The following is a 16028-nucleotide window of genomic DNA, read 5'->3' as shown; positions in this document are numbered from 1 at the left end:
CGCGTCGCTCCTCAACCACCGGCGCCCACTAGCGGCTACAAGCGCAAAGTTAGCCCAATTGCGATCCCAGAATCACCTCCAGCTGTTCAGTCCGGGGATATATCCCCCCCTGCTCAACCTTCTTTCAACTGGCCTGTTGTACACAGTGCTCGCGTAGTACGAATAAACGGGGATAATGTTGGGATCCGAGGAATTTCGTTTGATTCCACGGGGCAATACCTTGCTGTCAACTGTGCGTTATCCTTTTCGTTGATACCCAGTTGAACACTTAATGAGAACTACGCATACTAAGAGGTGTTCTTAATTTTAGGCCACGACTGTACTGTTCGTGTGTTCGAAAATAGTTCACACTCAGAGATTGCAAAGCTGTCGCATCCTGCACCTGTGGTAGCAGCTGCATGGATGGAAGATGATGAAGGCATCTTATCGCTTAGCGAAAATGGCGTTATCAGCAAGTGGAGCAGAAACGTATAAGTCCCCTCGTCCACGTGTTGGGACATCACTAATCCTCTCATCATTTTCAGGACGATCAGTGGTACTGGACAAAGGTTGCCGACGCAAGCAATCCAGAGCGAAAACCCGAAGATATTCCGACAACTATGGCTTATACGAAAGACAGGATTGCTGTAGCATATCCAAGGATAGGTGTCAAAGTCTGGATGTTGAACAAGGGTACGTGTGTTGCTCTAGTCTTATAACCCAATTAACTGAGTCTGCCTGGAATAGGAACATGGCAATCACAGCGCTCAATATTGAGGCAGAATGTTACCGCGATCAAGTTTGTGGAGGATGGTGACGCGTTGTTGGGTGGGACAAAAGACGGTGTGCTGTGAGTATAATGCATATACAAGTGCGAGAGACTGAAGTTGACAGACAATTTTAAGGTGGTATTGCCAAATCCCTAATGGGACCCTACGGGCTTACACGTTTTTCAAGTCTCAAGTGTCAGTCAATTTGAACCATCTTTGCCTTATTTTGCTAATTTGCGCATCAGATATCACATCGATATCAATTCTTCCGGTTCGCATGCCCTCGTGGCCCAGATGGGTGGCCGCACACATCTTGTGGGCATTCGACAAGACGATAACAAAGGCCTGGTGGAGCAGGCGTACGTACTTAAGGACGCTGAATTACAAGCGAAAGCGAATTACGACTTTGGTGCGTCGTTTACGAGCAAAGGCAAGGGGGTCTTGTTTGGGTGTGTAGACGGCAATGTTATTGTCTGGGATAAGAACAAGGCAGAACCAATGTGTGGATTGGATCATGGGGAAGGTAGGCACAGTGCTTCTGTCGTGTGCGCTATAAGCTTACGCGTCGGCGGTCGACCTGTACAGATGTGGTGACGCAAGCCGTCGGGGTGCGTGTTTTCGTACGGTGCCCTGTGATTCCGCCACTGACAGCTATGAACTGTAGAGTTACATATCCAAATCTTCCAATGTCGACTTCTGGCTTGTAACAGGGAGTGACGACGGAAGGCTGACATGGTGGATGCAACCTCAATCATCTGATTGTGAGTATTCAGCAGCACTGTCGTATTGTCTAGCCTTTGCTAAAGTCTTTGTTTTCAATTAGTTGAGGACATGGAATCTCCTCGGAAACGCATGAAGACAAACTGATCTGGGCTGTCGTATTTTACTGCTCCTTTATTCTGGATTAACTTATCTTGTTTTCTTTTTGCTCTGGAAACCTCTGTACAATACGTAGAGTACATAATTGGTCATTTGGAGAATTTAGTCTGGATCTGTGTTGGTTTGTGTTGGTGGGAAGTGTACATATACGCAATTTCGGCGCCACGTGAGCCATTCAGTAAAAATGAAATTTGGTGGTGTTTGTGCGTGCGGTGGCCGAGGGCCGAACAGCCGGGCGTGCAGTCAACAACGCTGCTAACTACTTGAGTCGTCGCCGTCGTTACCTCCCTCGACGTCCTCATCGTCTGCGACAGCCGCTCACTTTTGTCATTGATCACAGACATCCCTTCATCCTCTTATAAGTCTATTGTCAGTACCCTTTCGTCTCCTCGCCCCTCTTCGGCACGAACCATCAAGTTAAACACGTCAACTGACGACTGGATCAGCTTGCGTTTCAGATTAAAGCGACTGATCAACTCAAGAGAGGCCACACGTTCCTGTGAACTCCCATCAATTTAAGCCACCAGCAGCGCTTCAGCAAGCTTTCTGTCTTCTTCAACGCCATTGTAAGTGCCTCTTTTTCTCTGTAGCAGCACTACCCCCGCGTGTCGAGATGTCATCGTATCTCCCACTTTCACTCTTTCTTTGAGGGTCAATCCGGATCAATCTCTGCGTCGACATCGTAGCGAATTTCATGACTGATGCTGTTGCTGGCGGTCCAGTTGTCGCCAATTCTATCCTAGAACCGCCATCGAGATGCAGACAATTAAGTGCGTAGTTGTTGGGGATGGTGCCGTAGGAAAGGTACGTCCACATAGCTATTGGTGTTTCCTGTTCATTGGTAGTTGAACATTGCATTGAATTCTAGACTTGTTTGTTGATATCGTACACCACCAACAAGTTCCCAAGCGAGTATGTCCCAACCGTATGTGCGATCACTGCTTTCTTTTTGGATGTGTGTATGAGAGGTTTTCCAGGTGTTTGACAATTACGCCGTTACCGTAATGATTGGGGACGACCCCTATACATTGGGATTGTTCGATACTGCCGGTGAGTTCGCCAAGCAATGATGGTTGCACGTTGTATATTCAACCCTTTTTTGTACAATCAGGCCAGGAAGATTATGATCGTCTCCGTCCATTATCCTACCCGCAAACAGATGTTTTCCTCGTCTGCTTCAGTGTCACCTCCCCCGCGTCCTTCGAAAATGTGAAGGAAAAGTGGTTCCCTGAGGTTCATCATCACTGTCCTGGGGTGCCATGCCTTATCGTGGGCACGCAGATAGATTTGCGAGACGATCCCCAGGTGATGGAGAAGTTGCAAAGGCAAAAGCAGAGGCCTGTTACGTCTGAGCAGGGTGAAAGGCTTGCTCGGGAACTTGGCGCTGTCAAGTACGTGGAGTGTTCGGCTTTGACTCAGAAGGGATTGAAGAACGTCTTTGATGAGGCGAGTGGTCATATTTTTCAAAGCGAACCACTTCACTCATGTTTTTTGCTACAACCAGGCCATCGTCGCCGCGCTTGAGCCTCCCGTTGTCAAGAAGAGGAATAAATGTGTCATTCTCTAATACGCCTGAGAACTCCAGCCATCTAGTACATCCCGTTCACGACCCATCTACGATTCTTCCCTTATATCCCACACTTCTCCCTTCCTTTCTCCACCTTCGCCTTCTGTCATCCTTTCTGCTTTGCCGCCTCTTCTTCCGCGCCAACTCAATACCTACCACACTTTTAACTTTTTCGCTGTGCGTGGACTAGGCGAGTTGTATGAAGTCCGCGATTAGGCGGCTTGGCACACTCCTATGCGCTGGCGTCGCTTCCGTTGGCGCTGCGCTCGATGTTTATGTTCGTAGGCTGTTTTGTAGTCCTTATCTGGCAAACTTGGTACAAGGGGAGAAATCTAATACCCGTCGACAGGGATAAGGCCAAAAGGAATGACGTCACAGGCAAACTGCACATCGTGTGAGAGCTTGGCACACACTTTTTTGATTTTTCAACCTCGAGATTTTGCAGCTATACTTCATTGATGCAAATTGGACTCCTATTTATACGGATTTCATCATGCGTGCAGGATGGCGAGTGCTGAAGCGCCTTCCAGTGCCGACCCTTGCCCGCTCCCATGTTGACCGGAGTCCAGACTCTCATTTCGAGGTCAGATTACATCTCAAGGCAAAACATCGAAGGAAGTTCTACTTCTGGTAAGTTACACTGATATACCGTGTCCAAATTAGGATATCGAAGTCTGGAGGACACTTCATGCCGTTACCGCGTTTATCTCAGTGAAACGACAATGGGGGAAGAGTCAGAGACGAAGCGGCCCCACTGAGCAGTGAGCTCAGCCCGGCGAAGCCGCTCCTGGTCTTCGTTTTCCGAAGTTGTTTCTCCTCCGGATTAGGTTCCACATCTACGGGGTGAGCGTGCTGTAGACGCCTTACTCATACTCCTCTAGGCCGAGCGCTGAGCCATCAGTTCATTTTTTCGTATCGCCGCTCCATGTGGCCTCTTGCGGAATGACATCGTGAGGGTGAGGTGCCAGCATATTTTGGGGTTGCCCCATGGCTGCTCTTAATGCATGCGCACAGTAAGATTTTTTCAGCGCCTCCGGAGGACGCACTGAAGTAGCTATAGCTAAGGCAGGAACAATCCTAGATAAGTGGTTTTGAGCTTCAATCCTACTTCATAACAACCGCCGCCATGGATAGATCTGCTTTTTCCAATTCATCTCTTAGAGGGCCCTTAATCCCACAATAACAGAAGCAAGCTGAATTACAAATGTACTGATCATCTGAGAGCTAGGCTCTGGACAGAGAGTTCGTTCCATCCTCGGCTTCACCGGAGACAGTGCAGCATAAACACGCAATTTCTCGTTTCGGGACATTGTCTATGAGACGTGACACGTATATCATGAGGATCGGACCTGGAACGGACCAGACAGATACACAGTGGCATGATGAAAGTCGATCTAGCAGGATATCTGGAAGTCATGAAGCGATCTGCTCAAAACTACACGAACGGCACTCACGAGAGTACAAATTGATACAAGAATCGGAGGGAAGGTGAGCGAAAGCCGTTCAAGTCTGAAAGAGTAGTCGATTAGTGGAAAGCATTTCTGAAGCATCCTGTACCAACGTTCAAACACCAGCAGTGGGAGCAACGAAGGGCCAACTGAACGCATGTAGTATAGTCGGTCAGCTAATGATTATTGAAATGATTCGGAAATGAGAACTGACCCATGAGAAGGCTTATGCTTCTCGTCTTGCCTTTTCACGGGCTGCTCGCCCCGCTTGAGTTTGAGTTGCTTGAGCTCCTTGACAGGAGCAGCAAACACGTTCAGAGCGAGGAGCAGGCAGGCAAGAGCGATGAGTGAGATACGCATATACATCGTGATCACAACGAGAGTGGAGATGGACGGGAGTATGAGCGAAGGTGTATGGTCGCCTAGAAGGCCTAGAGAGCACATCTGCTCCTTTATACCTGCCCCTAGACATGAGGCGCTCTAGCCGTGTGAGCTATCTCGGCCCATGTGGAGAAGGAAGGATACCGTGATGTCGGGCTAAGAGCAGGTTACAAGTGGAGATTAACGGCGACAGGTTGCTGAATGAGATGAGCGAACGCTGGTTGCAGCCGTCGGACAGCAGATCGGGGCGCTCCGATTGTGACATAATTCCTCGAAAGCTGGCCAGATGAGGGATATCGGAAGCACGTATAGCGTGTTCGGAGTCACACCTCGAGCTGCATACCCCGAAGGTGAAGCCCATAGAGCTTCGACATCCCAAACGAAACCTTGAGCACCATATCTTGCTCGCTGGAAGAGGGGCCATTTCGAAGCAGCACGGAGAAACCGGATGGAATTGCGTCCGTGCAATGAATCCTGGTTGTCATCGGTGCATCAAGCTGCCCGGGCTCCGTACGATGGCATGCATCAGGATCCTGTTTTTGCGTCTGAGCGCGATGGAGCCTGTCCGGCACGCAAGGCTTTGCTTACTGAGCGCCATTGCACAAATAAGACTGGAAGAAGTATGCATTGATTGTAAGTCTCATTCGAAGGTTTACAAATGGAGACAGGCGTACATTTGGATGCGCATTGTGTGCGACGAGGCATGCAGCGGATACTTCCGCCACAGTCGTAGATAATACGCCACTGGGACCAAACAAGTGGCAAACATCCATTTCCATTTGGGGTTCAGCAACCTCTCTCCCTTTGGTACGTCTTCAACGCGAATATGTCTCGGCCACAGGACGATAGGAACCAGGAGGCCACAGTATACTTGGTGTGCTCTTTCTTATGGATACGCACTACGATCCTAATGCGGTGACTAAGGGAAATCTAGATGAAAGGTGTACAGATGCGCTCGTATGGGAGCTAATGCTGCAAGCAGGTCCAGTAGGTGCGTCACCAGACATCCGCCTATAAATTTTCCATTGAACTCGTTTCATCCGCCCAGTCAATGTACATTTACCGAAGGATCGCATTTCCATGGCACATCAAGGCTACGGTTTCTGCGAGTTCTTGACCGAAGAGGATGCGGAATACGCTTGTAAGATAATGAATCAAATAAAATTATGGGGCAAACCTATCAGGGTCAACAAGGTTCGTCGAGATTTCTTCTCTCATATCGTCGCGGCGCTCAATCACCCTTGCATTCTTATCTTGGACTCGCTCGTCTGCGCTTAATCGACAATTGGTGATATTTATTCTTGCTATCCAGGCCTCCTCTGACAAAAAGCAACTTGATGTCGGCGCCAATCTGTTCATCGGAAACTTGGACGACAATGTGGACGAACGGTTGCTATATGACACCTTCAGCGCGTTTGGAGTGATGGCAACAACTGCCAAGGTGAGTTCTGTCATATTTCGAGCCCCGTATCGTTCGTGTGCATCATGTCTTGTACACCGCACGTCATTGTTTTCTGACATGCTCCACTCGCCGGCCACAGATCGCTCGCGACCCGCAATCGGGTAAATCCAAGGGATACGGTTTCGTCTCGTACACCGATTTCGAGTCATCAGACGCGGCGATCGAATCTATGAATGGCCAGTTCCTCATGAATAAAGCTATCACCGTACAATACGCATTCAAGAAAGAAGGCAAGGGTGAGCGGCACGGAACTGCTGCCGAGCGTCTTCTCGCCGCGCAAGCACGCAAGAACAATGCTCTTCCCGTCACAGCTCGTCCTCCTCCTGCACCCTTAGCATTCGGGGCGCGCCCTCCTATGCCCGGCTTCCAAGGTCCATATCAAGGGCAATTTGCTGGTGTACTGGCACAGCCTCCGCCCCCTCCAGGATTCACGCCGCAGCAAACTCTTGGTCCAGGTGGTATGCCTATGCAGATGACTGGCATGCAGCCAGGAATGCCGGGCATGCCGGGCATGGTGCCTCCGATGATGGGAATGCCACCACCTCCTGGTGGTATGCCTATGTACAATCCTGCGCAAGGATATCCTCCTCCTCCCCCACCTGGCTTTGCTCCGCAAGGGATGCCTGGCATGATGCCCATGATGCAACCTGGCCCGCCACAGCAAGCATACCTAGGATAGTATCTACCTTTCTACCCTGTAGCTTTCGCGTGCTGGATTGTTCCCAATCTGAGCTTTATGGTTGGATGATCAGCCCCTTCATATTTCTGGCGATCTTATCGGGTAAGAAAGCCCAATCATGAAAGGGGTTCGAAGACGACAGTAAGAAAAGAAAGCATCACAAGGGGCTGCTGGGAAAAATAGTCCCATTACTTTCACCGGAGGTGGCAGATTCAGCGGATATAGAAGATTGGACAGGCACTATCAATAGGCCCAGAAGCTGGTCGATTGTCACAAGGACCATGCTGTGCATGAAGTATGTCGCCGTTGAAGTCTAGGAATTCGAGGCAGGGAGCGCACAGGGAGCGCTCTCCGTTCCGAAAGAGTTGACGATTCTGGGAGCCCCTTGCGCCGTCGCGAGATTGATGACACGAATCTGCTTCTGGGGTCGTACGATGAAGCGGGTTGTGGGAACCATAAGCATGGGATTCAAGGCACGAGCATGACGGACACACATATCCTCTGCGGCAGTAATTCCTAGTCGTCCGGTACCGCGGCCACGTACAAGTCCTATCTATACCCAAGTATTCCAAATGGGAGATTGCTATTCTGTAATTTGTGATGGCTGGGATGATTATATTTATCTGGGACTCTTCGTCAGAGTCAACCCTCGTCAGCAAGAAGAAACACATGGTAGACAAGGATGGTTACCCAAGGCATGTATGTACTACCCATGTCTTGCATATAGATGTCCTGACGGCTGTACAAGATTATTCTTCAAAACGATAAGTGATACGCGTGGCAAAAGTATGCATGTCCATCTGAAAACAAGGGAAATAAGACTATGCAGCCGACACAACGGGCATGAAGCAGAATCGAAGCTCTACCGTATAGCGCTGTAACCAGTTGGACACCACGACATCTCAAAAGAGGTGTCTTTCTCGAGTAGGACTCTCTATCAAAGGTGAGTCCATAGCCAGCTCTCACCTTCGGCAAGAATCGATCATAGAAAGGGATGTACTTGACCGAGTCGATGTAACGAGGTCGAGGATCCGCGATCCATGGGATCCATGGGATGAACAGGGGCCTGGATTGTCCTCGGAGAGGATACGGGCCGCGATCGCGCCAATGCCTGGATGCAGTATAAGTAATGGAAAAGGTGATATGATGATCTCTTATGATGAAAGGTAGGCCCAGAGTGAGTCGGCCTTGGCCATTGACCACTGGCAGCGGTTGATTCCGAGAACATGGCAACTAGATGCCCATGACCATTTTGCTCCCGTGTAGGCGCCGCCGATACCAAACAGCGCGGGCTTTCAGCGGTATTGATATCAGGGGTAGTGTGACGGCGGCATGATCAAAGGGTGAGAAAAGGGTATGCGGCTCGGATAGCGATCACTCCGTGCGTTTCGTCCATCTGCAATGAGGTCAATGGCCGGTGGTATAGCAACAGAAAATAAATGCTGATAAGTGGCAGGGGGTAAATAAAGTGGGTAGAATTTAGTGGCGATGGGGAGATGCGACGCAGTTATGGGACCAAGGCGACTCGAGGACATATCAGAACGTAAGATATTTTCATTGGAGCACGCCCGTGAGCTCGCGCCCGTTCACAATCCTATCCTTGAGGATAAGTTGACAGTGCACGGATAGCCAAGCGTGATCCTTGATTTCTCGGTCGACCTTTGGGCGGGTGAATACCAAGATCCGATAGTCGAAGCCTCGATCCTCGCCAGTGTCAATGACCAGAACGAGGACTTCTCTTGAACGATTGAGCCTAGAGTCAGTCATGGTGACCTCTACAGGACAAGCAAGACGCCCATACAACTCCTGTGACATACGCGCAAGTACATAGTAGGTCTTACTTTATCCCTGTCCTTCGTTAGCGTAAGTAAGAAGTCTGGCGCTTGGCGTAAGCCCAAGTGCTACACACCTTTGCTAGTCCACCAGCGCTGCTGGACGAAAGTTGGTATGCATCCACGGCCGCGTTGAGCCAAAATGTCATGGAGGAGATTGTGAAGGAAGCAAAGTTCAAACCCAAACGGAGGCAACTCAGCGGTCGAGGGAGCCAACACAGTGGTGTCTCACAAATATTATTCTTCCCCATGTAGGTGCTGTCCAGCGAAGAGTGGAATGAATGGACTGGGAAAATGATACGAGCCCACTAGAGAAATATGGTCATCATTGTCATGTTACGCATGACCAGAACGGGTAGTAACGCGGGTGATCCGTAGCTCTGAGCTAAGAATTGGATGTAGTTGTCGATAATGCGAGTTGTACGTTTTTTGCACGAATATCAACGATTATGACAGGCAACAAGAAGCAGATAGTACCTTGACTGAGACGCAGAAGGCTACGCCGGGAATTGCCGACTCCACTGCTCGGAAATTTTGAGAACCACAGAACGATATTCAAAGATGGCCAATGCGCAACATTTCTTGGCAACCCTGCAACTCACACTTACAGACCAACCCACTGCTCCTTACTTCTTGCAGTGCTTTGGAAGACGCTCCGCAGCTACCTGAGCCATGTCTTTAGAACCAGAGGCTTATGTTCTCCTCACAGTCCCTAACTGTGTTCTCTCACTGCCCTCTGGCAATGCCACATACAACGGGAGCCTTGCTCTAGAATATGTGTCTCTTCCCCTCCCTCCATCGTCTGTCGTCGACCCTACAGCTCCCGACATGTTTCTTATCCTTCGCCTCAGCTCATACGAAGTTCTTTTGGATCCCGCGCGCACCATTACTGCAACCGTCTCACCATCGGGTGAGCGCAAGTACATCTTCCATGCGACCCATGATGGACCAAATCAACTCTTCCTATCAATCCCTCCTCCCGATAGCGTGCACGCATTGGAGGACATCGAGCTTTTCCATAGTGTCTTAGCCGAATACGGAGACTTTCGTGGGGATTTTAACATTGACTCTCCAGCAGCCGATGCTCAGGCCACTGATGAGAAGGAAGAGGATCTGCGCGGAAGGTTCATCCTTGTGGATGAGAATAATGGCGAAGTCATCGGCGCTTTGGATAACACCATCTCTGTGCGCGAAGATCCAATGCTGCGAGAGAAGGGTCACGAGAACGATCCTGTAATCGTCGAGCTACCAGAGGGCGTGGAAGGCGCGGGGGACTGGACAGGTCAGGAAGTGCTTGTGCGGGCCGTACCGCCTGAAGATAGGGATTGGATGATGAAGGGGGCCGTATTCGCCAGGTACCTGACTGGCTTTCATTCATCTCTATGAATCATGACGCTGACATTTTCTCACAGCCACGTTATATCCGGGACGACGACCCTGCTCACATCTGCAATGAACTCGGCATCAAGCTACTACATCGCAAACTCCACCCCGTCGCCTCATGCCACCCCGTCCACAACCGCGCCTGCATCTGGGACCGCTTCACCACCATCTTCACGCACCCTTCTTCTTCTGCAGTCCCCCAATACCCGCAAGCATCTGACCCGCATTCATGCCCTAAGCGGCCAGGCCGTGAAGGTGAGCAGCAAAACAGCAGGTATGGTAGAAGGAATGATCCACCGCGTTGTCGGCGGTTCTGATAAGGGCAAGGGTAGGGCTTCGGGGACGTCGACACCCTCATCCGGCAGCATTGCTTCGGGTTACAGGCCTCCTTTACCCCCACGGGCTAGTTCTAAAGCCGGATCAACGACAAGCCAACTTCAGCCCTCTCCACCCCCATACACCGCTTATCATGGAAGCGCCGCTGAAATTCCGCTTCCGCTACGTAAATCTTCCACCATCTCCTCGTCACCATCGCCGTCCCCAGCACCCACGCCTCGCGTGAACCGTTCACCCGTGAGCACGCGCACCTCTCTCGCTCTCTCCGCTGGCATTCTCCTCTCCACCCTCTCCACTTCTTCTGTTCGCCTTGTTGACGCCGGCTCATCTGCCCTGAGCGCTGCCGTCACGCACAAGTACGGTGCCGAGGTAGGCGGTAATGTAAACATTGCTGCAGGCGCAGCACGAAATGTTGTCCTTGTGTACGTGGATGTGACGGGTATGGGCCGACGTGCAATTGTGAAGACTGCAGCAAAAGCATGGGTCAAAGGGAAAATGCGGAATGCAACGACGGGTGTTGAAGGCAAGTAAAGCCACAAACTATCTTCGTTTCTCGATATACCTATGAGGACATTTGGTCAAAGTGGATGTAATTGCATGTACGGATTCAAGTGTATCACCGTATCTTCCGGGCCTGATTTTTGTTTCACCCTTTAGACGACCATGTTACTGTATTATGCTGTCAACTTGTATGCATTGTGAGCAGGGTTCATGAGGCTTTCACAAAGGCCTGGCGTGCGCGTCAATTCTTACTGACAATTCATTCTCAAGTAAAGCTATATCTTTCCTGGTGATCGACGATCACTCGAGGATGCCATAGTGAACCATCCCCAGAGAGGAACCACATCTCCATCAAGATTGCGTCGCAATGTTATCTTATTCTCTTGCACTGGTTACTTGGTCTCAAAATCTTGACGACCGCACATGTTGTGATCCATTGCAAACGTCTCGGTTATTAAAGCCACGGCCTTGAAGTCACGTTTTCAGGCCACAGCACCGTCTGACATTTAAATCGACGCGTTCCCCTTTGTTTCGCCATATACCTTGACCTTCTTCAGTGCGCCACTGAATGCCACAACTGCCTTCCCAAACGACATCGTCTTCTCGCTCTCAGTGATATCTCCTGATCGCCTTACACCTCATCAAGACTCAAGACTTCACAAGCAATGCCTCCAGCTCGGTCCTCACAAATCCGCGCTCAACGCGCTCATTCATATGAACGCGAAGAGACAGGTTGTATCTTTGGTTGGTCACCCCAGCCGCATACTCCACTTGTTCCTATTTCAAATGGCGCGACAATCTTTCCTCTGGAGTGCATCCGAACATATAATGCATGCCTTCTTTTGTTTCCTCCCGTTGAACGCGTCTGACGCATAGTCCCCTCTGACCAGAATTTACGACATCCTTCTGCTCCGACAGTTCTGGTCATCACGCCTTCCGATATACTCCCATTCGCGAGTCTACGCTCCGGGCAAGACGGGTTTTTCTTCCCACTGGCAGGCTATCTTCTCGATGCTCTCAGCGCATCTGCCACCTTCCAAGTCCCGAATACCGCTCCCACGATGGGTCTTTATCCGTCGTATCTTCGTCTCATGCCCATATCCTCGCCATCACAGCGGAGGTCTGGGTCCGTTTGCTCTCTAAAGCCGACAAGACCCGGCGGTGGCAGGGCCGTCAACGTATTCGTACAGGCGCCAGCAGCTGTCAGGCGAATGGCCAAGTATCTCGGCATGTTTGCCCTCGAGGTCTCCTTTCACGATACATATCGACATCAAGATACAGCACTCCGTCCTGCTGAATATCTACAACTCCCGCCCAGCGTAAGTGTATTCGACACACCCGTGTTCCATAGAATGTCTTCTTACTTCGATGCCTTTTCTTCTCCGCGATCTATAGATACAGACAACCCTCTGGCCTATCCCTCGCACAGTATCAGCGCGAGAAGCGTTCACAACCTTGAACCACTCAGGATTGAGCGATCGTTTCAACATGTCTTTTCTTACGCGCATCCCACGCGTGCACGCAACTTTCATTCGAACAGACGATGTCATGTTGGATCAGCTTCGTCAAATTCCCTGGTCATGGTAGTGGCCAGGTTGGCCCGTGGCAATCATCGCCCATCGTAATATTATGTTCAGTCATTTATTGGGGTAATTGTATGTACGGCTCGTTAATGAAGAAGTTGAATATTCTTAGATCGGACAAAAGTCGTGTCAAATTCACGCATAGTTACCATGAAACTTGAAGCTCGAAGGTCAGAAACGAAATATGTCCATCGCAAGAAATGGCTTCTTTGTTTGTTGTCTATTGCATTCAGTGCTTCAGCCCCGAGCTGGACATGATCACTTGTCGTCTGATTACATTGATAGTCCAGAATGATTGATTCTTATGAAGAACAGCGTCGGATTCAGAATAAATTAACCCTTAAAACATACAACTGAATCTCACTCGGCGTTTAGGGGTATATGAACATTACAATAGCGTCAACTCAGGCGGCACGCCTCGACTCTCGAATGCTAGCCAATCGCCAGTTCCCGTAGGGAGCAAGCCCATCGAGCGGCACTTCCAAAGTCCGAGACCGAGCGTGAGGAGATTGCATGCGAGATAGACCAGTTTTTGCAGTGAAAGCGTCGTCAGGGAGTTCGCGTCTAATTTTGATGAAGGCGACGATGCAGGGGCCCCGGGTGCGAACGGCGCAAACGCTATACCCGAAATTGACAATCCAGGGATACCAAGAATTGAGTTTCGTCTTTGGGGGTTGGATGACAATTGAAGGTGACGTACCAGCGTTAATCCCAGCAAGGTTCGTAAACGGCGAGAACAGGAGCATAGCCACGATGCCCATGCTAAATATCTGTACGCCTCCACCAGACATATAGAGCATGAACGCCTGCATGGGAAGCGACTTCGCAGGAGCAATGGCGAAGTCCCATGCTCGCTTCTCCTTCAGAGCCTCGTATGACGCGTTGGCGGCGATGGAAACAGGAGCGGATTTGTTCACAGCTTTCCCCTAACAGAGTGACGTGGAAGAAATAGAGTAAAAAAAGGATGTCCCAATGAATGATGGAAGCGAGTGCTACATACCATGGCGAGTGAGGAGAAACCTGGGGGAGGAGGGAGATTGCGCCATCTGTGCACAAGTTCATGCATCAGTAAGTTCTAACATGACAATAAAACACCGCCTACCTAGAGCTTTCCAGAGAGGCATAATCCAACGCCATTGCCATTTGGTCAGGTGGAGGGGTTTGAGAGTTTGGTACAAGGAGTCTTGACGGTAGTAATACAATTGTTGTCACCGCATTCGAGTGACGTGATTACAACACGCGTGCGAGCGCTAGCTTTTCAAGTCCAACGAATTTGTGACATCTTACAAAAAAAAGGCAATATTCAAACATTCAGGTCTACTCGCAGAATGCGAGGCCATTGCGCGCAGAGCCTTGACAGAAAGGCCCGATAGGTTTATGTACGATCTTTAGACTTGGACACCGTGCTCAAATAATCAAAAAAGGAGCCTCAGATAAAGCGAAGCCAAAATTAAACACCATGGTCTCCTATACGGCATTAAATCCAGACAAGCGCAATCAATTACTGTGTTTTTGTCTTTTTAGCACCCCCTGTCGAAGAGTGCGAATTAGCACGAGAGAGATTCCCAGAGAATAAAGCTTAAAGTGAAACATACCGCTGCCGTTCACCATGCTCTTTTGTGCCACCGTTCCGCCGACAGTCCTACCAGGCGTTGACCAAATAGACGCTCCACCGAACGTCTTAACCGTGCGCGTGACAAAAAGGGAACCAAGAACCAAAACACACACCGCCCTGGCAGTGTCGGGATCTACTGGCTGCAGCTCCTTGTGTCCATTGAAGCTGGCCAAACCGACAGGTGATAGAACTGTATAGAGAAGCTCATGCAAAAGAGCAAAGAACGGTTGGGCATGCGTCAATGTGGCATAAAGGCCAGTAACCACGGGCGCGACCCAAAGGTCAGTTGCAGTCCATCCGTAGGGCAGGAGCTCTGGTGGAGTCGTGAGGCCTATAGGAGTAGGATGTAGAAGGGAAAGAGCATTGGTGAACAAAGGACCGCCATTTGCCATTATCTAGTGAGATGACGAGATGAATAAGTTGAAGAATCGAGACAGAGGCAATTAAGACGAAAGAAGATCAATGAGACGGCATGTGTTGATACACACCAGTGCAGTGACCAACAGAGTCCATGGGGATGAAGACACGACAGATGAGACGTGGTTTGTGACGACAGTGGGTACGATGTTGCACAGCAAGGTAGCACGAGTGAACGCATCTAGAACCGCAAGAGGAGCCTCATTGTGAATGGACGGAAAGGGTACGGAAGGGAGAAAGTCGACGAGAACTTGTGCGCCGAGATACAGTGCAGGTATCGAGCCGGAGAGCAAGAATGAGGGTTGAATGCCTAGCCAAGGTGCTATCGCAGGCATGCGCAGAGACAGCCAAAGAAACCCACAAAGACATAGAGGAATTATAGTCTAGATCAGCTGATTGACTCAAGACGCGCAGGAGACACACCAACAACTGCCTCGCCGCCGTAAACCATGACAAGCGTCGTAGCAAAGTCGCGCGTCCGAGCGCGGCTCTCTACAGAAGGGCGCGCTCTCTGACCGTGATCGCCATTTGCCGTGGCGCTGGTGCTGGATGTATACTCCTGGAGAAAGGCCTCACGTAGTTGTCGAAGAACCACCGCGAGCCGGAAGGCAGCTGCAAGGTCCAGTGCAGATATGGATGCACCGAGCCACGCGAGGGGCCCTACGGGCGCCAGGGCGTATTTATATACAGCAAAAATGGGTGCAAGGGCGGCGGGCGGCATGGCAGAGAGCGCTGACACCCGGAAGGGAGAAAGATTGGGACAAGCGATAATGAGATGCTAGGTGTCCATCTATAAGGCCTACTATGCGGCGCTTATTTCTGGCTGAGATTCGTCTGAGCGCCAAACAGACGCTCACGCGTGCATCACTGCATCGTCCTTTTGACTTGACCATCCATACACCGCTGTCAGTGTCAGGTCATCCGGCTAGTTCGCATATCATATGCATGATGGATTTACTCTCAGGCGCAGTACAAGGGCTGTCTTGAACGGACGGTAACTTCCCAACGGTCCCAAAGTTTCAAGTCCCTCAAGTGTCAAGCAATCTTCTCTCTCAGTCTTTGCCCTCTTCCTGTAGGCGGTGACATGATAGCCCTGGCTCTTGCCCAACTTTTCCTTCCAGAAATGCTACCGTGATGTAGAGAGTCATCCGATTCAGTCGTGTTGCATCTACTGAACTCTCCCATAGCCTGTCAGG

The 16028-nt window shown here is 50.3% G+C and overlaps 8 protein-coding genes across 8 annotated transcripts; 4 read left to right on the top strand and 4 right to left on the bottom strand.

Annotated features, from left to right (window-relative positions):
• Window positions 1-645: 645 nt before the first annotated feature.
• HETIRDRAFT_407473 (uncharacterized protein) lies at window positions 646-1754 on the top strand. Its single transcript, XM_009543972.1, has 7 exons — window positions 646-672; window positions 727-829; window positions 885-944; window positions 995-1272; window positions 1335-1357; window positions 1414-1510; window positions 1573-1754. The coding sequence occupies exons 1-7, from the start codon at window positions 660-662 to the stop codon at window positions 1614-1616; spliced, it is 618 nt and encodes a 205-aa protein (XP_009542267.1). The 5' UTR covers window positions 646-659; the 3' UTR covers window positions 1617-1754.
• A 162-nt stretch (window positions 1755-1916) lies between these two features.
• Window positions 1917-3554, top strand: HETIRDRAFT_154562 (GTPase-like protein). The gene is made up of 7 exons (XM_009543971.1): window positions 1917-1997; window positions 2075-2194; window positions 2351-2432; window positions 2497-2553; window positions 2606-2678; window positions 2740-3074; window positions 3133-3554. The coding sequence occupies exons 3-7, from the start codon at window positions 2385-2387 to the stop codon at window positions 3193-3195; spliced, it is 576 nt and encodes a 191-aa protein (XP_009542266.1). The 5' UTR covers window positions 1917-1997; window positions 2075-2194; window positions 2351-2384; the 3' UTR covers window positions 3196-3554.
• A 798-nt stretch (window positions 3555-4352) lies between these two features.
• Window positions 4353-5009, bottom strand: HETIRDRAFT_424707 (uncharacterized protein; the record flags this gene model as incomplete). The annotated part of the gene is made up of 5 exons (XM_009543970.1): window positions 4353-4508; window positions 4556-4601; window positions 4650-4704; window positions 4767-4792; window positions 4858-5009. The coding sequence occupies 5 exons, from the start codon at window positions 5007-5009 to the stop codon at window positions 4353-4355; spliced, it is 435 nt and encodes a 144-aa protein (XP_009542265.1).
• An 841-nt stretch (window positions 5010-5850) lies between these two features.
• Window positions 5851-7165, top strand: HETIRDRAFT_310193 (uncharacterized protein; the record flags this gene model as incomplete). Its single annotated transcript, XM_009543969.1, has 6 exons — window positions 5851-5898; window positions 5949-6015; window positions 6073-6218; window positions 6337-6465; window positions 6566-6941; window positions 6978-7165. The coding sequence occupies 6 exons, from the start codon at window positions 5851-5853 to the stop codon at window positions 7163-7165; spliced, it is 954 nt and encodes a 317-aa protein (XP_009542264.1).
• A 1554-nt stretch (window positions 7166-8719) lies between these two features.
• On the bottom strand, window positions 8720-9146 carry HETIRDRAFT_100932 (uncharacterized protein; the record flags this gene model as incomplete). Its single annotated transcript, XM_009543968.1, has 2 exons — window positions 8720-8971; window positions 9075-9146. The coding sequence occupies 2 exons, from the start codon at window positions 9144-9146 to the stop codon at window positions 8720-8722; spliced, it is 324 nt and encodes a 107-aa protein (XP_009542263.1).
• A 523-nt stretch (window positions 9147-9669) lies between these two features.
• HETIRDRAFT_237857 (uncharacterized protein) lies at window positions 9670-11214 on the top strand (the record flags this gene model as incomplete). The annotated part of the gene is made up of 2 exons (XM_009543967.1): window positions 9670-10352; window positions 10410-11214. Coding segments are annotated over 2 exons (1488 nt in total), but the record flags the coding sequence as incomplete, so codon positions are not given.
• A 1974-nt stretch (window positions 11215-13188) lies between these two features.
• HETIRDRAFT_311528 (uncharacterized protein) lies at window positions 13189-13678 on the bottom strand (the record flags this gene model as incomplete). The annotated part of the gene is made up of 2 exons (XM_009543966.1): window positions 13189-13418; window positions 13501-13678. Coding segments are annotated over 2 exons (408 nt in total), but the record flags the coding sequence as incomplete, so codon positions are not given.
• A 623-nt stretch (window positions 13679-14301) lies between these two features.
• On the bottom strand, window positions 14302-15553 carry HETIRDRAFT_448507 (uncharacterized protein; the record flags this gene model as incomplete). The annotated part of the gene is made up of 4 exons (XM_009543965.1): window positions 14302-14330; window positions 14396-14810; window positions 14904-15154; window positions 15256-15553. The coding sequence occupies 4 exons, from the start codon at window positions 15551-15553 to the stop codon at window positions 14302-14304; spliced, it is 993 nt and encodes a 330-aa protein (XP_009542260.1).
• Window positions 15554-16028: the final 475 nt, after the last annotated feature.

Source organism: Heterobasidion irregulare (assembly GCF_000320585.1).
Source record: "Heterobasidion irregulare TC 32-1 unplaced genomic scaffold scaffold_02, whole genome shotgun sequence".
Classification (NCBI taxonomy): Eukaryota; Fungi; Basidiomycota; class Agaricomycetes; order Russulales; family Bondarzewiaceae; genus Heterobasidion; species Heterobasidion irregulare.
Note: the sequence above shows the minus strand (reverse complement) of the source record. Positions and strands in the feature narration are given on the sequence as shown.

Bases quoted from the DNA above. Each gene is read 5' to 3' on its own strand.
- HETIRDRAFT_407473 (XM_009543972.1), top strand. The intron at 830-884 runs GTGAGTATAATG...GACAATTTTAAG, and splicing joins GGGACAAAAGACGGTGTGCT to GTGGTATTGCCAAATCCCTA. The intron at 1,273-1,334 runs GTAGGCACAGTG...CGACCTGTACAG, and splicing joins TGGATTGGATCATGGGGAAG to ATGTGGTGACGCAAGCCGTC.
- HETIRDRAFT_154562 (XM_009543971.1), top strand. From the start codon at position 2,385: ATGCAGACAATTAAGTGCGTAGTTGTTGGGGATGGTGCCGTAGGAAAG. The intron at 2,433-2,496 runs GTACGTCCACAT...ATTGAATTCTAG, and splicing joins GGGATGGTGCCGTAGGAAAG to ACTTGTTTGTTGATATCGTA. The intron at 2,679-2,739 runs GTGAGTTCGCCA...TTGTACAATCAG, and splicing joins GGGATTGTTCGATACTGCCG to GCCAGGAAGATTATGATCGT.